Consider the following 22,817-nt stretch of genomic DNA (forward strand, 5'->3'; position numbering starts at 1 on the left):
GAAAACCAGGTAAGAGGTGCCTTTACCGCCACCAACTGGGCTGGAGGGTCGAACAAGAGATTGTGCAGGGGGAAATATAATTTTAGCTAAATCACAAATCAGTTTGTTTAATTAAAAGGTGTAATAGCAGTAGCCTATCTTGCCTGCTGTTTTAAAAATGAAACATTAATAAACAGATCAACAGGGCTGGACAACAAAATTAAGAGAGAACATAACAAATTATATATTTAAGACTAGAGTCACAGTGATATTAAGAAGATAATTTAAATCAGACCAAAATTTAATTGTATATTTTACACTTCATCATCATGTTCACAAGAGCAGCTGTCACGCGCCTCCTGCCCGCCAGGTGTCGCTGTAAATCACGCGACTTGGCGTCAACCAAGGAACCTATAAAGAAGGAAAAGGCATCACTCACGTGACGTCACAGCATTCAAATTTTGCATTGGGGCCAACTTGGGGGCCAGTTCTTATGACAAAATACCCCATTGATTCATAACAGGTCTAAAGTCATATACTGTTGCAGTTGGCCGCACTTAGTGACAACAGTAAAACGGACCGGTTTTTGTATTGTGTTTGGCGTCAGTGGGCGTAACCTATAATAGAACGAGCACTGTACCCCCAGTGTTGCGTAGCAACAACACCGGAAGTAACTCCAGAGTAACCTTATGGATTGATTCACTTCAGTAGAACTGGCACCAAATTCTGCTGTTCGAACCGTTCAAAGTACACTGTGACATGAGGGATGTCTCTTCCTTCTTTATAGGTTCCTAACGTCAACCCGGTCCGGATATCGACCGGAAGTTGTTCGGTTAGCAACAGCAGCAGAGACCAACAGCAGCGGTTGTACAGCTGTTGGACTAAAACAGCCACCACATTAATGGTTTATCCAAACTACGGCGACACGCATGACAGGCCGATGCGCGTTCGCGATGTTTGATTGATCTCCGCGCGTGAGAGTGTCGATCTAGTGTGTGTGGATGAAGCTTATTGATTGCTGTCCCGTTATGACGTGATCCAGAGGGAGAGGCTGCTGCAGCCTGCTACCAGGTGGAGAAGAGTTACTACGTTACGGTTTACATGGAATCAAAGTTACAATATAGGCTATCTGCCAGAGTGGAGAGTTACGGTAGTTAGTTACATTACGGTCAGCTCAATATATGTGTCAGAGTGGAGAGAGAGGAGATACTTATAGTTACATTATTGAAATTACATTAAGGTTATGCCACTGTTGAATTAATAACTCGAGTCACTGTGAGGTCTGCTGACAACTGACATGGAGACTTCCCTGGACTTTGAAGAGTGCATCAAAGACTCTCCTGATTTCAGGTTGGTTGGTCTCTCAAATATCTCTCTCTATCTCTATCTCTCTCTATCTCTCACTCTCTCACTCTCTATCTCTATCTCTCTCTATCTCTCACTCTCTCTCTCTCTCACTCTCTCTATCTCTCACTCTCTCTCTATCTCACTCTCTCTCTATCTCTCACTCTCTCTCTCTCTATCCCTATCTCTATATATCTCTCTCACTCTCTCTCAAATTAAATGTTTTATTATTGGCATGACCAAATACATGTCGCCAAAGCAGTTCACAAATATTCACAGGTACGTTACTTACTATACACAGGTAGGGATGGGTGATAAATCAGTATGATCATCGATCGCAATAAAATATGCCTTAATAGCAAGGATATATGTTTGAATGCATTTCTGATGTTTTCAATAGGCTATGCATTATTTGCAGCATCAGTCAGTCACTGACTCGGTGCAGCGCCCTCAGTGCAATGCGTTCAAGCAGAGTGCAATAGACTTGGAGTTGGCACATTCATTTTTCAGACATGTTTTGTGCAGACATCATTACATAAATTGGCATTCTTACAATTTTTCTTTATATTCTTGATATATTTTCTTATATTCTTTATAGCGTTAACACACTAATTGACTAATATCTCATTCTCACTACTATAATAGGGAGGGGGGGGGCGGTGCACAATTGCTCACGCAGTTGAGCACGGAGGCGGAGCATGCTAGAAATTAGCACGCTGCGACCTAGAAATGAACACGTGAAGCTACGAATGAGTGCGCATATCGACTCATATGAAGAAGTATATTGTGATATAGAGAGCCAAAGTGAAACGTCACTTCCTGCTTTCTCCCTCTACCAGTGCCGCGAAAAATATGAATGGCGGTGGACGGAGAATAATGTTACTTTTTTGATCCCGTTTGAATTGTGCCACGGGGTGCCAACGTTAATTCTGTCATTTTAAAACATAACTTTGCATGTCAAGAAAGTCGCAGTTTGTCGCCAAACTGTTGTACTAGAAGTTATAAATCAGAAAGACTACACGCACTCTTGCCTAAGTGACGTCACTTTCTCTACTGGCACAGCTGAAGACCGGCGACATGCCACGAGTTTTTATACGAAACTAACCCCTACGTTTCAGTTTGGCGACAAACTGTGACTTTCTTGACATGCAAAGTTATGTTTTAAATTAAATCTCTCTCTCTCTCTCTCCAAAGTCCCCACGGGTCCTTGGAATCCTTTCCTCCACACATTTGTTAACCTGACACTGCCAGGTAGTTTGTTTTCACATGACCATCTGGGAATGAGTTGCTCGGGAAACCGTTTCAAAGGGCAGGCACTTTCAAAAAATAGCTGGCAGTTGATTGGACGAATCATCTGTCTATCACATCTTATCACGGGCTTGCTCTCGCTGGTTTCCACACCGAAGCCCACCTGTAGCTGCCTGAAGGCTGGTCTGGGTCAGTGTTGTGATGTAGGTCCTCATGTTGTTCTGTCTCTGCAGACAGACTCTGGAGCAGTTTGAGACAGATGTCACTCTGCTGGAGACACAGGTGACAAAGGTACAAGTAATGCTACTACACGTACTGCTACTGGTCACACGCTGACGGTGCTGACTGAAGAGAGCTTATTGGTCTGTCATTTGCATCTTTGGCCAAGCAGGTGATGAAGCTGTGTGGTAAGATGGTGGAGGCGGGACAAGCATACAACACAGCCAATCAGCTCTTCCTGGCCAGCCTTGCTGAGTTGTCCATGTACAACAAGAAGGACAGCATCATAACGGTATGGAGCAAACCTGTTGTAAAACTAGGGATTTGTATTGGATGTTTTGCCGATATAACGATTAGAAGTCGACCTATTATACATATCCATTCATGCACATTGAAAATCTAATATAACAAATACAATGGAATTATAGGCTACTTGTTTTTTTACCCGAATACTCTCATTCATTATTATATTTAAATTGTATTTTATCGAATGCAAAAAAAAATCTGCATTATATATCGGCCATCGGCCACCCTGCTCTCTAAATATCGGCTTTTTTTTTGTCTTCCCGTTCGCCGATTCTTCTTCCTTTGGTTAAATTATTGTTCCTAACGTCCTGTTTCTTTCATCATAGAACTGCCTGAACCAGTTCAACCTGGGTCTGCAGGAGATGGTCAGCTTCCACACTGTGAGTGGTACACACACACACATACACACACACACACACACGCCGCGCACACACACACACACACACACACACACACACACACACACACACACACACACACACTGTGTATTGTCTGTTTCATCGCCCTTGCTTTAAAGTGGTGGGGCCTAATTTATGAAGATGGTCGTGGTCGTATCAGTAATATGAGTGGTAGTTATAGTGATAATGTAAGTAGGGCTGCTCCGATCAGGATTTTTGGGGGCGATCACCGATCGCTGGAATCAGTATCTTCCGATACCGATATCACCGATCACGGCGTCGATTGAAGCCTCCTTTTTTATCATGTAGCATTATTTATTTATTTATTTATTTATTTATTTATTTATTTATTTATTTATTTATTTATTTATTTATTTATTTATTTATTTATTTATTTATTTATTTATTTTATTTGGCTATTCCTAACAACATTGTATAATAAGTATTAAAGTTAAGAGAGGAGAAAGTATCATGAATTGACAACTGCTTATTATTGTCAGGCAACATCACTCTCTCTTAGAGACCATTTCAATATGAATCTGAATTGAAGGAGCAACCATTCAGAGTCAGAGCTAATTAAAAAGTCAATATTAACACAGTAGATGCGCAGATGAGCTTTTATGCCATCGTCCTAATCCGTATGTAAGTATGCATAAACCATCCGCCCGCCATCCATCCCAGCAAATTATTTCCTGCTATTTAGAGATCCCGACATTTCACACGCTATATTGACTTTTAAATGAAGCAGTGTCGTGCGAGCTGCCGTCCGTGCGATCGTTGCAGTCCAGGTAAACCTCCCCGCTTTTGCAGATCACATGTCCGGCACTTGACTCCCTCATGTAGCCTACTAGGCTACTACTGTTAGCTTTAACTTTAGATCATGACGATCACGACTGGATTGGCCTCGTCACCGGGGGGAAATACGAACCTGTCTTTTCTGACCATCAGCGGAGAGGAATCTCCTACTCGTTCTGGTGACATCATTCACCTTACTGTATATGGACCAAGAATTCGAGGCGTCCCATCTCGTTTAACCACATGGATGTTTTGTTTACCGCTGCCTTGGTGCTTTCGGGGGCCTTTCCTTGATGAATGAAATGTTATGGTAAAGAAAATGGCAGACATGGCAGCCATTTTTTTAAATTTGCGTGGAATAAATCTGGCTTCTCTGCGGTCATAAATATATGGTTTGATCATTCAGATCGTTCATAAGATCAGTCATATTGGGCAATTTTGTATGGCTAATAGGTTTGATCAAAATAACAATCCCCAAGGAGTATTTGTGAAACGATTTTTCTTTCATCTGCTCCACTATAGGAAGAGCAGTTGCAGTAGTAATAATTTCTTCTTCCTCAGATGCTGCTTGATCAGACTCAGAGAGCCATTAGCCACCAGCTCACCAACCTGTTCACCCAGTAGGTTCAACACACACACACACACACACACACACACACACACACACACACACACACACACACACACACACACACACACACACACACACACACTTTGTGCCTTTTATTTGTCTCTCTCGGCCAACAAAAACAGTTCCCTTAGGATTGCACTACCAAGTGTTGCCAGGCAACAGGTAAGCTGTCTCCCGACTGCAAGCTAACTAAGCTAACGCCAGCTATTTTGAGTTTTTAGCACAGACTAGTGTCCTCTAGACTCGGAGGACACTCTCTAGAGCAGGGGTGGGCAACTATTTTTCATGGGGGGCCACATGAGAAACCCAGATTGTTGCCGGGGGCCGAACAAATATTGTCATGCCGTAACCCATGGATGGGCAACTTTGATGATAGAGAGGGCCACAAAAAAATGTCCTCGCTACCAGATTTTGCTGAGGGCTGAACGGCGCCAGCACGAAAAATTTGGGGCATTTGAAGCCAGGTTTAGAGGAATAACTCATTTTAAATTAACAATTGTGATGTCATTATTCAGTCTTAACCACCAATATTTGATCCTTTTCCTCACTCACTCCTATGTATCAGTAAGTGGCCCGGGATTCTCAAAGCCTGTGTTGAGGGTCACACAAGAACAAAAATGCACTCTTGAAGCTAAATAAATCCAAAACCAACAAGTTAATTATTTAAATTTCTACTTCAATGTAGAACAGTCATTTCTTACACATGAGATTACTTTTAGCCTTTTAGTCATAAATATTATTGAAAGATATTCCATATTTCAGACTGAAATGCTATAACAGAAGAGTATTGCCCAGAATGACATGAACATTTGGACACTTATTCAGCGGGTATATTGCATGTTGCGTTCAAGTGCACTGTAAATTTTTTTTTTTTTTTTTTGCAATTCCATCGCGGGCCACACAGGGGGCGCCCATGTTGCCCATGTATGCTCTAGAGTCTAGAGAGAGAGTGGCGTCAGCGGAGGACCAAAATGCGAGACTCATTAGCCAATGAACAGCCAGGAATGGGTTTCGCGGCTACTTTTGCATGCTAAAATAAAGCTGATAATGTACAATTTGATTCAAGGGATGAAAAACCCTTTCAGAGTACAACACAAACAGTCTATTTTGCTGCAACTTGACAGTGCTGCTTAATCCAGGACCTTACTTCCTGGAACTCTTGAGAGTAAAAAACTGGTCCATTGGAGTGAATGGAGATGTCGGGACTCTTCTATCTATACGGCTCTGGCACAGACTATTTCAGCTTACCGTTCATAATTAAACCCAAATGTATCCATATCGTTGTCCCTACTAGGTGCGCACAGAAAAACACTGTGAACTAACTAACTGGTTACATTAGAACAGCTGTGAGGCGGAGGGATACATACTGTGAAGCGTCCAGACAGTGCTGTATATCACTGTATATCAGCACTCGTGGAAGGCCTCTGTCCAATCAAATTGCTCGGCTGGAACTAACTGTTGTATAATTTAGAATAATGTGAATAGAAAATAACTTGTATGTCAGGTATGAGGAGATGAGCAGCAGGAAGCAGAGAGAGAGGAAGGGAATGTAATGATGATGAAGAAACTGTGTGTGTGTGTGTGTGTGTGTGTGTGTTGTGTTGTGTTGTGTTGTGTGTGTGTTGTGTGTGTTGTGTGTGTTTGTGTGTGTTGTGTGTGTGTGTGTGTTGTGTGTGTGTGTGTGTGTGTGTGTGTGTGTGTGTGTGTGTTGTGTGTGTGAGGTTCCTGCCCCAGCTGGCGGAGACGCGTCGTGAGTTGGTGCGCATCGGGGAGGATGTGGACGCGGCGGGGCAGAGGAGCGCTCAGGTCTCTCGGCACAAAGCGAGCGAGGCAGAGCGAGAGAGCCACCTGCTGCTCGCCACGCGCAAGTGCCACCAGCACTTCGCCCTGGACTACTGCCTGCAGGTAACGCCGCCTGTCCCAGTGACCCGGGGAGCTGCCACACTTTCCCATGTCAGGAGAATCACAAGCAAATGCTACAAATGACTCTGAAAACAGTGTTGGGGAAAGTTCCTTTTGTAAACAAACTAGTGAATTGACTTTGTTACTTGCCCTAAATAGCAACTAGTTACGTTACCAAGATGGTTTTGACTCTTTATTAAAAGTAACGTTGCGTTAGTAATATCATTTGGATGGAGAGCTTGTGGAACTGTGATGGTCAAGAGTCTCGTCAGAGATGACTACAGAAGAATAACATGAAGCTGATATCACCTTCATGTTCATGTATCACAATATAATGAATTCTGATATATCGTCCCATCACTACTTGGAATGTTGATGCCTGAGCAATGGAAGCTTCTTCAGCTGTTGATCTCACTGGAGGTCTCTCTGGATAAGATCAGAGCACCAGCGAAATACCTCAAAGTGAAAATGTGTAGGTAATGTGAGTAACACTCACATTCTTTGTTGCATACGTCATTATCCAACACTAACATAGATATTCTTTCCATTGTTCTTTCAGCTTAATACCTTCAAGACTCAGCAGAAGATTGACATCTTAAACTCTGTGAGTTGGACTGCAAGCTGCTCTCTAGAACGTGAATGTATCTTGGTATTCTACTGCATCTATTATGATCAATCTGATGGTATAGCAGCAGCAGTAGTTGTGGTCCAGCCTATTTGTTCTTGAGAGTTCCTGTCTGTGTCGTCAGGTGTTCTCCTACTTCCACGCTCAGTTCACCTTCTTCCACCAAGGCTTCGACCTGCTGAGAGACCTAGAGCCAACCATGAAGACGATGGCAGCTCAGGTCAGAGCAGACTTCTCAGTGTATAGTCCTTCCTACCAAACTCCACCCATCTGCGACTCAAAGAATATCAAAGCTAATCACCTTATGTTCAGACGCAGGGGTGGGCCAAATTCTTCCGGCTTGTGTTAACACTTCCGGCGGTCACGGCGCGAAATACAAAAGAACGTCATGAAGAAGAGAGTTGTTTTTGCAGCGGACAGTGCAGGGGGTAAAACAAAGAACGTAGCCTAATACTTTGAGCTCGGTACACAGCAAGCAAGCGAGTATCCACTGTTAGCCAGGTCAGATAACGTTATCGTGGACAATGACGAGTACTTTCTTGTAAAACATACCTGGACTCCAACAAAGAAAGCTTCAGATAGTTTTCTCTCCTCCGAGCGCTCGAGCCACTTACGTCAATAAGACCTGCAGACGTTAACGTAATTCCCTGGAATGCGAGACTTAACGAGCCAGTTACATGGCGTTGCATTCTCAGACATTGCCGTTTGCTTTTATTTGGTATGTTACATACAATTGGCTAAATTATTAGTTAATTCAGAGTTAGATGATATTGGAGCAGCCAGCCATTTTTTTTTTTTTTTTTTTTGGCTACATAAGGTGAATACTGCAGAACTTTAACATATAAGTGAACATCCATTACATTCAAGCACTACCAGCACCACAATAACTCTCTGTATTCCACAGTAGACTGGAGTTTGTAATCTGGTGTGTCTGGTGCAACATCCTGGCCTTTTGAATGGACTGAGCATGTGCATCAGAAACCTCCGGGTTAGCCCTCTGCTAACTGGAATGGGGATAAAATAATTCTGCTTTTTCACTTATTTCCAGCTTTAAATATGATTTTTAAGTCACCCTGATAAGTCTGGTTTGATTCCCATGCACTGAAACGATCATTTGTCATGAACTGCGACCTGAAAACGGGGCATGTGAAATGCTTGTATTTACGTCCTGTAAATAGCTTATTTTCCGACACGCAGGGGCTTATTATATCATATAGACAATGAGAAAATGAACGATGGAAGCTGGATTGAGGGTATTTGTGCTGGTCGCTGCACTAGCTGGTCAGTCGGGGCGCCTGTTCGGGGGGGAGGGAACTGGTGGGAATAGCGTGATCCTCCCACGTGCTACATCCTGCCGGTGAAGCTCTCTGCTGTCAGGTGAAAAGAAGCAGTCGGCAATTGCGCATGTGTCGGTGGAAGCATGGCGCTAGTCTACGGCTCTCTCCAGATCGGCAGAGGGTGGAGCAGCGACCGGGGCAGCAGGGGGGAAATTGGCCAAGTACAATTGGGGAGAAAAATAGGGGGGAAATCAGAAAAAAAAGAAAAAAAATTAACCAAAATAACCCAAATCTACTAAATTGCTACAGGAGGCACAAGTGCCATCTGAACCAAGTTTGAACCCTATGTTTACTGTTACCTGGTGTGGATGGTAAAGTGATACCTGGTGTGGATGGTAAAGTGATACCTGGTGTGGATGGTAAAGTGTTACCTGGTGTGGATGGTAAAGTGTTACCTGGTGTGGATGGTAAAGTGTTACCTGGTGTGGATGGTAAAGTGTTACCTGGTGTGGATGGTAAAGTGTTACCTGGTGTGGATGGTAAAGTGTTAACTGGGGTGGATGGTAAAGTGTTACCTGGTGTGGATGGTAAAGTGTTACCTGGTGTGGATGGTAAAGTGTTACCTGGTGTGGATGGTAAAGTGTTACCTGGTGTGGATGGTAAAGTGTTACCTGGTGTGGATGGTAAAGTGTTAACTGGTGTGGATGGTAAAGTGTTACCTGGTGTGGATGGTAAAGTGTTACCTGGTGTGGATGGTAAAGTGTTACCTGGTGTGGATGGTAAAGTGTTACCTGGTGTGGATGGTAAAGTGTTAACTGGGGTGGATGGTAAAGTGATACCTGGTGTGGATGGTAAAGTGTTACCTGGTGTGGATGGTAAAGTGTTACCTGGTGTGGATGGTAAAGTGTTACCTGGTGTGGATGGTAAAGTGTTACCTGGTGTGGATGGTAAAGTGTTACCTGGTGTGGATGGTAAAGTGATACCTGGTGTGGATGGTAAAGTGATACCTGGTGTGGATGGTAAAGTGATACCTGGTGTGGATGGTAAAGTGTTACCTGGTGTGGATGGTAAAGTGTTACCTGGTGTGGATGGTAAAGTGTTACCTGGTGTGGATGGTAAAGTGTTAACTGGTGTGGATGGTAAAGTGTTACCTGGTGTGGATGGTAAAGTGTTACCTGGTGTGGATGGTAAAGTGTTACCTGGTGTGGATGGTAAAGTGTTACCTGGTGTGGATGGTAAAGTGTTACCTGGTGTGGATGGTAAAGTGATACCTGGTGTGGATGGTAAAGTGTTACCTGGTGTGGATGGTAAAGTGTTACCTGGTGTGGATGGTAAAGTGTTAACTGGTGTGGATGGTAAAGTGTTACCTGGTGTTGATGGTAAAGTGTTAACTGGTGCGGATGGTAAACTGTTTTGGTGTGTTGTCATGGCAGCTGTCCCAGCTCTCCGTAGACTGTGCAGCTAAGAGGAAAGATCTAGAGAACGCACACCTGCTGGTCCAGCAGAGAGTAAGTACCACTCATCTGTCAAACCTTTTGTAATGTTTATGTTTACCTGTGTTCACCATCACCTTCACCTCGTTAGTTTGTCTGTCTTTCAGGAAGAAACGTACAAAACCTAGGAAGGGAATTCCATTACATTTGTCCCAAATTTTCCCAAATTCAGTGTTATGTACATGGTACCTCCAGCATTAGCTAATCACTTGAACGAGTTGAATAGTGACTATAGGACCAATTTAACAAAGAGGTAAGTTGCAAATAAGGGCTTGATAAATATTAATAAATACACAGGACAAGATGTTACTATCCCTTGTGCCAAAATCCGAGGAAAAACACATTTAGAAGCCCAATCCAGAATAAAACAAGCTAACAAACTAATAAACAAGACACAAATCACCAGTTACCTACCCTAGCCAACAGCAGTATGAAGCATGTCATTGGGGTTTTCAAGTGGGCACCTTCCTTCACCGACGTTTCGTTAAGTTAGGCCCACGACACCTCAAGAAGGCTTAACGTGTAATCCAGCGTCCTGGAAACTCCCCCTCCATGCTACCACCACACAACTGCATATTACCTCACTATCTAAGCCTAGCTATCCAGGTCGGTTCGGTATGACATTCCTAACTACACCACCACTGTCAATGATTCAGCCCTGTTGATGCGGACCGTCAATCATGACCGACCAACAAAAGCAATCAGTCAATCTGACCTTAGCGAGCTCCCCGGCTAGCATGTTTCCTCCTTATCCACAGCCATTCACTTGCTCGTTCTGCTGCCTGAGACATGTTGCTAACCGTAAGCTTCAGGCTCCGTCCCCGAATGCCCAACTCAGTTAGTAAGGCAATAACGGACTTTGCCACAAAACCACGGCAGCCCACCTCTACAGGCCGCACTCGAGCCCTCCAACCTCGCTGCTCTGCCTCTGCTGCCATTTCAGCATACCTAGCTTTCTTAAAGAGAAACCGTGGTTACTGTTAGGGATTCCCACCCAAGCTTTTCATACTAGAAGCAATGATGTGTGGAATAACTGTCACCGCCAATTAAATACATTTGAGCAGAGGAACAACTGATTTGATTTTGACGAGGAGGATGATCTGGGATTTCTGACATTCGACGAGTATCCTGAATGTCTGTGTTCAGTCAGAACCAACGCAGAGACTTGGTGTGTGTGTGTGTGTGTGTGTGTGTGTGTGCGCGGCGTGTGTGTGTGTGTGCGCGGCGTGTGTGTGTGTGTGTGTGTGTGTGTGTGTGTGTAGGATGCGTCGGGAGAGCCAGTCGTCAGTCCGTGTCCAGGCAGTGATGACATCATCCAGGGTTACCTCTTCAAGCGCTCCAGGAGGAAAAGCAAAACCTGGAAGAGGTGCAGAGACGCGTTCTGATGGTTTCCACTGGTAAAGGGGAGATACGACCATGGTTCTGTGCGGGTCTGTGACAAATCAGTCAGTATTAGAAAGGAAGCGCCGGGGCTGATGGGAAATGTAGTCTTAATGTGGAGAAACACTAGAACTAGCAATACTACTGGGTTGATGCTACAATGGATCGGCCGGAGGGACCTAACCCTAACCACTCCTCGTGTCCCTCTGGACGATCCATTCTAGCATCGACCATACTACTGCTGTGAGACGGAGGCTTTGTTTATGTTTGGATTTGGTGGATTGCCATTTATTTCCTCCTGTTATATACAAGAGAAGATTAAAAAGACTCTCCACATGGAGCTCAATCCCCATGTTCTTGTTTCAGATGCTGGTTTTCCATCAGAGACAACCAGCTTTTTTACAGAAAGTCTCATAAGGTGAGAGTCATCATTTTGTTACAGCAACTGAGCAATTTCAATTCAACCATTAAGATTATAAAACATTTAACAGTGAAAGGGTTTCATCCCAAAATGCTGTGTGTGTGTGTGTGTGTGGTGCAGCTGGGTGTGGAGTGTGTGTGTGTGTGTGTGTGTGTGTGTGTGTGTGTGTGTGTGTGTGTGTGTGGTGCAGCTAGGTGTGGTGTGTGTGTGTGTGTGTGCGTGTGCGTGTGCGTGTGCGTGTGTGTGTGTGCGGTGCAGCTGGGTGTGGAGTGTGTGTGTGTGCGTGTGCGTGTGCGTGTGTGTGTGCATGTGTGTGTGTGCATGTGTGTGTGCGTGTGTGTGTGTGTGTGTGTGGAGCAGCTATGCAGGGTAACGTGGCACATGATGTTTGTGTTGCAGGAGGAGCCTCTGGTTGTGTTTGAGGATCTCAGGCTGTGTGCCGTCAAACCTCTGGAGCACATCGAGCGCCGCTTCTGCTTCCAGCTGCTGTCCGTCCAGAAGTAAGACACCACACAGACAGACACAGTGTGACACACAGACAGTGTGACACAGAAGAAAAAGAAAAGAAAAGAAAAAAACATTTTTTTTCCAAATCCGTGGCGGGCCAAAACAAACAGAGCGCCAAACTTGGCCCGCGGGCCCCAAATTGGTCAGCACTGATTTAAACAACTGTAACCACACATGATGTATCGTAATAACAAGACAACATGTCATACAATTTAATTTTCATTTTGTAATACATAGTTTGGACACAATATGGAATAAATTCCCCACATTTTGTCATAAATTATTACATGTTTACATATGAATGGTGGTTATTGTAACTTCATTGGCTTATGCTACTGTATGTGATGTGTGTGTGTGTGTGTGTATGTGTGTGTGTGTGTGTGTGTGTGTGTGTGTGTGTGTGTGTGTGTGTGTGTGTGTGTGTGTGTGTTTGGGGTGTGTGTGTGTGTTTGGGGTGTGTGTGTGTTTACTGTATATGTGAATGGGTGTGTGTATGTGTCTTTTTTATGTGTGTGTGTGTGTGTGTGTGTTTGGGGTGTGTGTGTGTGTGTGTGTGTGTGTGTGTGTGTGTGTGTGTGTGTGTGTGTGTGTGTTTACTGGGTGTGTGTGTGTGTGTGTGTGTGTGTGTGTGTGTGTTTGGTGTGTGTGTTTACTGGGTGTGTGTTTACTGTGTGTGTGTGTGTGTGTGTCAGGTGCTGTGATCTGCAGGCAGACTCTGAGGTGTTGCGTCAGGCGTGGCTGAGCGCGGTGCAGGGCAGCATCGACCTGGCCTACAGAGAGAGGGTGGAGTCTCAGCAGCCGCAGGTCAGTCTCTCCGCCCACACAGGAAGTCACTACGCGTGTAAGAGCTTCACATGGTGCTCAAAGGACACTTTACAACAGCTAAGGAAAAAGAAATGAAACTTCAAAATACATAAAACAATTGATAGAAAAAGTATGCACAGTGAATGACGATGATAGAATAATGACGTGTGTGTGTGTGTGTGTGTGTGCACTGTGCATTATTAAAACAGTCAATTTAAAAAACATCAGTGTGTGGTTTTGCAGCTGTCAGTGGGAGGTTCCAGTTAGACTGAGATGACATATCTAGACGTCTCACATCACTGTATCATATAATACACAGGGTTCCCACAGGTCCTTATTAAGTTATGAATTTGGAAGGGGAGGGTTTAAGGGATTAAGGCCTTGAAAGTTTTTGAAAATAGACATAAAATAACATGGGTCATTGAAAGTGCTTGAATTGATGTATTTTGTGCGAGAACATAAATTTGATGTTCAATGTGTAACACAGCACAGTTGAGAAGTGTTGATGCATTCAAGCCTCTCTCTTTTTAATAGTCGTCTGTGAGCTTCTGTAAAGCCTGCTAGTCCTCAGCGTAAACATTCTCAGTGTCGTAACAGTCATGAACTTTGATCCGTGTCTCAAAACGAGGCCGTGTGGGAATTGGACCTGGAATGTCTTTCAATTTGATGTTTAAGAAGGTGTGGGAACCCCGATATAATATTGTATAATACCATATATGGCCCTACCCCAATAATACCAATTTGTCCCATAGAGAGGCAAAGTGAATGTCACTTCCTGCTTCAGCACTGTACCAGAGATTTTCTTCCGCAATTTATTTTCCCATAGACATTTAGTAAAATGCTTAGAAAAAGAGTTTTACTTGGTCAAACCAAACGGTTCAGCTATATTTAGAATCGAGAGAGATTTCACTCGGACCAAAACTTTAAAAAACAACATCGAAAAAATATGTTCTTTAAATCCGCATTTTTTAACGTTTTGGTCCCAGTGAAACGTTATGCCATCTCTCCTGTGTCTAAATATATGTGAACCGTTTGGTTTGAACACGTAAAACTATTTTTATAAGCATTTTACAAAATGTCTATGGGAAAATAAATGGCGGATGAAAATCTCTGGTACAGTGCTGAAGCGGGAAGTGACGTTCCACTTTGGCTCTCTATCACACGCCCCTCTGTGTCTCCAGCCTAAAGCCCCTCCCCAGCCCCCGTCGGGCGGGGACCCCCAGCCCGGCCAGACCCCGGGCAGACCCCCCGCCCTGGGCGTGGCCCTGTCCGGCCCGGGAAACCAGCGCTGCTGCGACTGCGGGGAGGACGAGCCTCGCTGGGCCTCCCTCAACCTGGGCATCACCATGTGCATCGAGTGCTCTGGCATCCACAGGTGACCCTGTCCCTCACCCTGCCCATGTTTAGCTCGCTTTTAACTTGACAACATAAACATTCTAAATTGCACCTAGCTTTACTTCCTGTTGCAGTGTTTGCTAATACAATAGTTGACAGGAAATAAGCTCGGTTTCAAACTATCTATAGAGCTCAACTTTTTCGCAGCTCTGGTTCCGAAAGAGAAAATCTTTATATAAAGTGTTTTAAAGGGATAGTTCAGATTTTTTCACGTGGGTTAGTATGAGGTACTTGCTGACAGTCAGTGTCCTACATGCAGTAGAATGCAGCCGGCACGGTCCCAGTTTGGAGAAACGCGTCAGACAAGTAGAGCTCAGTGTGAACAGGGTCACGAGCAAAAACATTCAAAACAACAACACATAGAATGACTCCATACTGTTCACCTGGCATAATCCAAGTCTCCACAAGCCCTGAGATGCCAAGTTGACTGGAAAAGACATCCTATACGCCCTGCTTTTAGCTGAAATCTGCACTGTGGCCATGTGGTGCTAGCCTGGCTAAACCCAGCCTTCAGTGTGACGTCACAGGCTATGACTGATTACTACATAGAGGTCACGTAGAGGTCACGTAGAGGCTGGGTTTAACCAGCACCGCACTACTTCCTGCATTTCCGTTTTATGTTGTAGCCTGTCTCCGATGTGAAAGTGACGTTGTGTGAAGGTGTTGTTGTGTGATGTCAGAATGTTACAGTCACATGACGTGATGTCATAGTGTTCAATGTGTGATGACATGCTTGCAGGAGTCTGGGCGTCCATGTGTCCAAAGTGCGCTCTCTCACTCTGGACTCCTGGGAGGCAGAGCAGCTCAAGGTAGCACAGACACGCTAACACAGGAGTGGGTCGAAGTCAGTTAGTAAAGGTGTTCTTAATGTCAAGAATGTTTAAAAACCAACATCACACCACCATGGTGTCTCAGTACACTTTTCAGCAATGATACTATATTAAAAGAATCAAGGAGAGACATAACAATAAATGATGTAAAAGTTAAACTAAGTAAAACCACAAAAATAGCACAGCAGTAGTAGACAGGGTTCCTAGGCAGCAGGTCTGGAAAAGTATCAAAAAAAGTAATTTGCTCATTTCCAGGTCTTCTTTAATAGTTTGAGGATTTGGAAAAAAAGAAGGCAGATGTTAAGGTTCAAGTCTGACACACACAGAAAGCTTTGATGTTGTTGTAGAGTCACTTTGAGTCCATAGTTTGTGTTTATGATCAGAATAATGTTCAGATAGAGGGATATGTAAATCATATTGAACACCAAACAACATCTTCAAAACAAATCAAGGGATGGAAAAAATTGAGTTTATTTTTTTTTATGTATGTGTAGGAACCTTGAGTCGAGAAATGGGGATGTTTATATAGGAGAGTGAGACTTGACTGTGGTGTACATAAAAAAACTAAAACTAAAATCAAATAAAAACATGAAGAAATAGTCTTTACTTTTAGTCTTTGTCACTGTGGTCAAATTTGTCAACCTAATACGCATGAAGAGGCATTGGTGCATACAGTATGTTTATTGTAATACCTATTCTTAACTTATTAAATCTGCCCCCGACAAATGCCCCTAATATTATAATAATAATAATAATAATAATAATAATAAACAACACTAAATCTAATACTCAAACTAATAAAAAAAAAAAAAAAGAAGAGAAAAGCCACTCTGGAAACTAAACTGAATTGAAACTAAATTAAAAACAAAATAAAAAATAAAAATTAATGAAAAATACAAAACTATAATAACTCTGCCTTTCCCTCTCCTCCTCAGCTGCTGTGTGTTTTGGGAAATGACGTTGTCAACCGGATCTATGAGGCTCAGTGTCCGGAGGAAGGACGAGTCAGACCCACTCCGGACACCCCCCGGTAAGATAACTGTACCCTCCACTGCCTTTCTTACACTCAGACCCACTCCGGACACCCCCCGGTAAGATAACTGTACCCTCCACTGCCTTTCTTACACTCAGACCCACTCCGGACACCCCCCTTTAAGATAACTGTACCCTCCACTGCCTTTCTTACACTCAGACCCACTCCGGACACCCCCCGGTAAGATAACTGTACCCTCCACTGCCTTTCTTACACTCAGACCCACTCCGGACACCCCCCGGTAAGATAACTGTACCCTCCACTGCCTTTCTTACACTCAGACCCACTCCGGACACCCCCCGGTAAGATAACTGTACCCTCCACTGCCTTTCTTACACTCAGACCCACTCCGGACACCCCCCGGTAAGATAACTGTACCCTCCACTGCCTTTCTTACACTCAGACCCACTCCGGACACCCCCCGGTAAGATAACTGTACCCTCCACTGCCTTTCTTACACTCAGACCCACTCCAGACACCCCCCGGTAAGATAACTGTACCCTCCACTGCCTTTCTTACACTCAGACCCACTCTGGACACCCTGCAGTTAAATGTTGATTGAAACGCTGGTGCTTAGCATCATGCACCGTAGCAAAACGGTGCACACTGTTTTCATTGTGAACACACCCCAGCTGATCCCTGCACATCCGTACAATGGGCGCTGCTCGCAAAACAATAAAAGTACTCTTGATAGCGAGAAAGAGCGTAGACTCTACGCTCTTTCTCGCATCCGGCCCGCGGGCCGTAGTTTGCCCATGTATGCCGTAGAGCGTCGACTGGTGGTAGTAACGTCGACGTGTCTATGTGACCCCTAACGTTTGGCTGATGCTGTGGTTCTCTCTCCCTCTCAGCCCGGAGAAAGAGACGTGGATCAAAGAGAAATACGTGGAGAAGAGATTCGTCCAGGACAGAGACGACACCCGTAAGTCTGCTCAGCCAGTCGCACCGCTACAACAAAGTCACTCATCTCAGTCATGTCATCTCTAAATTACTAAGATATTTCGTTTTAGCAGGATTTGTACTATTGTAAGTTGTTTTGCACAACAGCGTTTGCTAAATGATGTAATATGTAATCATAATGATTCTTCTTTATACCTCTGTGCGTAAAATGAGTATTGTATGAGGTGAAATAACAGTCATAATATATATATAAACACTACCAGTCACCAGTCTGGACATCCCGCTGAATGTTCTGTTTCGTGCTCTTAAAGCCATTCTGATCTAAAGGCTTCTGCTTAAATGTTGTCAAAGGACAATTATTATTATTTTTTTTTTATTATTTTTTTACAAGTGATACATTGCCCTGCTGCTATTTGCTTGATCTGCTGCTATTTATTTTATCTTGAGTTCCTTTAATGTAACCTGCTCTCCTCTGTTTTATGTTTCTTTTAAGTTGTTTTAAGTGTTTTATGTTTTTTATGCCTCGTCTTACTATATGTTTTATGTGAGGACCACAATGGAAATAAGCCCTCGGACTTTTTTGTCTTTTTATCCTCGGTGATTGATATATTGTCTGTTCTTTCATTACTATATGTACTGTTGTGTTATTTTATTTTATCACCAAATAAATTTCATTCATTCATTCAGACCCCTAAACTGACACAAATGAGAACACGGACCCCCCCCCCATCAAGCCACCTCCTGCTAGTGTGTAGTGAAAGCTGCAGACATTAGCAGCAGTGTAACGGGTGCGAGCCTTTCATACCAGCAGCACGAGACGGGATGTTTTTGTTGAATGTGTTTTTAACTCTTTGTGTCTTTGATGCCTTCTCCAGAGCGAGGAAAGGCGGAGGCGGGGCGGAGCCTGTACCAGGCGGCGTTGCTAGGAGACCCGGTCGCCATGGCGGCGGCGTTGGCCCGGGGGGCGGAGGTGAACGGGAGCGTGGCGGAGGAGGAGGGACGCACGGCGCTCATAGGAGCCGCCGTCGGGGTAAAAACACTGCAGCTCAAACACAGCTTTAGATAGGCCTGAATCTAAACACAGCTTTAGATAGGCCTGAATCTGAACAAATGCATTACACATTTTGGAGTCCACTCAGATTACGTTTATTAATAGAATCGATTCTCAGAATTGGCGCAATGAATCAAGAATCGAGACTCATTTGGAGTTGACTCTCCATCCCTATTTATCACCCCGACAGATTAGTTGTCGGTTATCAAAATCTTTGACCAATCACAGCAGCAAAGCAGAGACATGTGATCGTGTGATGCCTCAGTGATACTCAACCCGAGGCTCTAGAGCCACATGCGGCTCCTTTATGGGTAGTTGAGGCTCTTTTAAGTACTATACTTAAAATAAATAAATATAAATCTTTTTTTTTTTAAGGACTAAAGGGACTTTTTTGTAGGTTTAAACTGGTCATGGAAACGCAAATCAGCCAGTCAACTTGACTCGGCACGGCCAAAAGTGCCAATGGTCAGAGTGCTGAGGTGTGTCTGTCCTGCCTGCAGGGGTCGCTGCTGGGCTGCGAGTTCCTGCTGCAGAACGGAGCCAACGTCAACCACCGAGACCTGAGAGGACAAGGAGCGCTGCACTCTGCTGCCACCGCAGGACACACCGGGTACACACACACACACACACACCATGTTGGGAAGGTTACTTTTAAAACGTATTCCACTACAGATGACTGAGTACGTGCCCTAAAATGTAATTTGTAACATATTCCATTAGATTACTCAAGTTAAGTAACGTAGGTATTCCGTTCCGTTACCCCCAACCCTACACACACACAAACACAATCAATCAATACTCTTTTAACTGTGATTGGCTGCTGCAGACAGGTGTGTCTGCTCCTGAAGAGAGGAGCCAATCAGTATGCTGTAGACGAGAGAGGACAGGACCCGTTGGCCATCGCCGTGGAAATGGCCAATGCCGACATCGTCACGCTGTGAGTAAAAAAAATCTATGTTTCAGAAGCTGAATTTGGGATTTGAGGGAATTTTGGTTTTACTTTTGAGTTAAAGTTGTGTTCTAATAATGTAGTTCTAAAATACAACTAAATTGTGTCATAATGAAAGTATAATAGGAATAATTAATCGGAGAATGTATCCGCAGCATTGTGTGATGTTGACTTTGTGTCTCAGACTGCGGATGGCCAGGATGAACGAGGAGATGAGAGACTCTGAGGGATTCTTTGGATCCATGGGTAAGAACAGCTCTGTGGAAAAGCAGATTTCAATTTCATTTCAATGTTTATTTCAATAGGGACAGATGCATAGACGTAGAACATTTAAACAAGAAACCGTCTGATATAGCCAAACAGCCCGAACACACCATACGGTGTGAACCAGGGCTCACCCTTGGTTCACACCATAGACATCTCAGAAGCAGTGCTTCACTGAAGCTTCTAGCAGGAGCCTTGACATTCACACCAGAAGCACTCTGTTTTGTCCACGCCCTGCTCTCGTTTGTCCGCCGCTGCCCTGCCCCCCCCCCCACAACTTGCATTGACTTCATGCCTGGCTGCTTACTGCTGCATACTGTATACTGTAGTGGTACTTGGTCTGAAAAGTCTGGGAACCCCTGTCCTAAGCTAACAAAAACAAAAAACACACTCTTGAAAATCTCAAAAATGTTCACAGCCGACCGTAAACAGTACGGAGGTCAAATCATGTGTCATTTTTTTACAATAGCTGGAGGAGCTGTCCATCAGCACCACACAGAAAGCAGAAACTAAAAGTGAGGGGATGTCTGCAATAGGCTAATTAATGAATAGTTGATTACAAATTAAGTAACGTTATACCATGGTCTGGGTGAATACTCGATTCTGATTGGCTGCAAGGTGTCCATTAATTTGTGATAATGTACACCTAGCTAAATGGTCTGTTCACTGTTCATATCAATGTGCCAGGATCACGACAGAGCCGTTTGAGCTCTATACCACCGTACCAACGCTTAATATGGCACTTTTATAAGTTTAGAAAAAAATGTAGTCGGTCAAAGTAACTATTTAGATTACCCCTGAGTGCTCAGTTTATTAAAATAACTGCTATTTAGAAATCTGATTTTCGTTCTGGTCAGCTGACAGAAGCCGGGCTGTCAACTGTCAAACCCTCTGTTTACAACTTGCAGCAAGCAGCAGCCAGGCGCTCTGGGAGAGCGCGCGCTGCCTCTTATCACTGATACAAATCAAGTCGAAGAGGAAAAGAGATCAACAAAAAGAAAACAACGAAATGGGCAGTTAACAGCAACACACTGATAGACGTCCTTGCATAAAACATACCTGGCTTCGCCTCGGACGGTTCACGCCTCCACGTCGTCCAATAATTTCTGATAATGGACACCTCGTCGTGCATTAACCCTTACGTATCATTCAACAATGGAGGAATGCATTCTCATACATACATAAAAGGGCCCACAGGTTGGGAATGGCTGCTCTAGAAGTAGAGATAAGTCTGCTCATAGTTTCTCTGCTGTGTGTCTCAGTGACCACAAGGGGGCCATATTTGGACAAGAAGAGCCTCAGCACAATAGACCCTTCTCACGGGGGCCATTTTGTGTCGAAAAGGCAGAATAAACACAGGTGCAAGCAAAACACTAATGAGGGTTTCCAACTTCCATGATTGGAATGTGGAAACCCTCATTAGTGTTTTGCTCGCACCTGTGTTTATTCTGCCTTTTCGACACAAAATGGCCCCCGTGAGAAGGGTCTATCACAAAGCAGAGTCTGCTTTGTCGTCTATTTGACTCTAAATGGGACCATCATTTACAAAACAAACATGCTGTTTTGAAGAAGACTTGAAACTAGAATTAAATTGAAACCATGAAGTCATTAGTAAAGTCTTTACTGATGTCATAAATCAAGAAGTCGCATAATTTTCCATTTGACTTCTATACAATCACTTATTTTTGCAGCTATACATCGTATAAATGAGTTATATAACAGTTCAGTTGTCATGAACGGGCAAATTTGCTATAGAGACCAACACCTTTTGTTTCGTTTGTTTTGAACCAGGCTGTAAACATGTTTATTTCTGATTTAACATGCGGGGTCTATGGGGATTGACTCACTTTTGCAGTCAGCCTTAAGTGGCCTTTCGAGGAAATGCAGTTTTTGGCACTTCCGTGTTGGCTTCTTTTTTCAGCCCCGGAGGTTGCCGCTAGGTTAAAACGCAACTAAAACACAAGTGACTGGGGTGTAGATTGTGGTGTTCCTGTGTATTTAGCAGTAACTGTAAATGGTCTGTCATTCCAGGTGATGACGAGACATTTCAGGACATCTTCCGTGACTTCAGCGACATGGCGTCCCACGACCCCGACAGGCTGAGCCGGCGCACGTTCAGCCGAGGAGGAGAGGAGGGGGAGGGGGAGGGGGGAGGAGGAAAGGGGGAGGGAGGGAGAATGGTGAACAGCCGACACGCTGATGAAAAGACTTGAGAGTAACAGAAGCCCGTCGCACCACAGAGTCTCGTGGTGACAGTAAAACCTCTGGAATACCACTGAGGTGTCGCCAAACTCACGCCCTCTTCTGTGTTCAGCCTACGAACCAAGGGATTGCATCCGCCATTCATTTTCCCATCTACATTCCATAAGATCAAAATTGTTTTACTTGATGGAAAGCAGCGTTTCGGCTATATTTAGAATCAGGAGAGACCACTTATAGAAGCGGCTGCACCTCTGAAAAATAAAAACGTTGAAAAATCTGTTTTATATTTTTGGTTAAAGTGAAATGCTATATGGTCTTTCCTGATTCTAAATATAGCTGAATCGCTTGGTTTGACCCAGAGCAATTTAGAGAGAGAGTGGCGTCAGCGGAGGCAGGGCCGGTTCCAGAACAAGATGACTAGGGGTGCATCCTAGATAGGAAGGGGTGCAGATGCCCGGCCAAAGGCCGCGCCCACTCGCGTGGCCGGCCGAAAAATTTGACATGTTATTTTACTAAAAATAATGCATTTGACCATCATTTCAAGTAGAATGATACCAACCAAGCAAGAATATTTCAAGTGTTTCAAGTGCTTTACTGAAATATTTGGACCATATAATGATAATACAATTATCTCAACCTTAAAAGGTTACATATAGGTGCCAAAAAGCCATAAAATCACATCAAAGAACAAAGAAAAACAACAACTATAATTCAAGTTTAAACAGTAAGTGTGCAGCTGTAGCATTTATTAATTTTTTTTTTTTTTTTTTTTTTTTTTTTTTTTTTTTTTTTTACTTTTCAGCTGAGCATGCAGACAATTAAAATAAGGGTGCAATGCATGCTTTTGCACCCCCGTAGAACCGG

General features: G+C 43.9%; 1 protein-coding gene across 1 annotated transcript; it reads left to right on the top strand.

The window, feature by feature from the left end:
- Positions 1-1,276: 1,276 nt before the first annotated feature.
- Positions 1,277-21,964, top strand: LOC310776350 (arf-GAP with coiled-coil, ANK repeat and PH domain-containing protein 2; the record flags this gene model as incomplete). The annotated part of the gene is made up of 22 exons (XM_083636546.1): positions 1,277-1,333; positions 2,809-2,862; positions 2,963-3,082; positions 3,423-3,476; positions 4,851-4,909; positions 6,642-6,825; positions 7,382-7,426; positions 7,572-7,667; positions 10,158-10,232; positions 11,480-11,583; positions 11,964-12,015; positions 12,418-12,518; positions 13,218-13,329; positions 14,511-14,704; positions 15,464-15,533; positions 16,490-16,584; positions 17,439-17,509; positions 18,363-18,517; positions 19,039-19,148; positions 19,365-19,475; positions 19,672-19,733; positions 21,783-21,964. 22 exons carry the CDS (start codon positions 1,277-1,279, stop codon positions 21,962-21,964), a joined length of 2,163 nt encoding a protein of 720 aa, XP_083492672.1.
- Positions 21,965-22,817: the final 853 nt, after the last annotated feature.

This window comes from Poromitra crassiceps, assembly GCF_964638095.1.
Source record: "Poromitra crassiceps genome assembly, chromosome: 5".
Lineage (NCBI taxonomy): Eukaryota > Metazoa > Chordata > Actinopteri > Beryciformes > Melamphaidae > Poromitra > Poromitra crassiceps.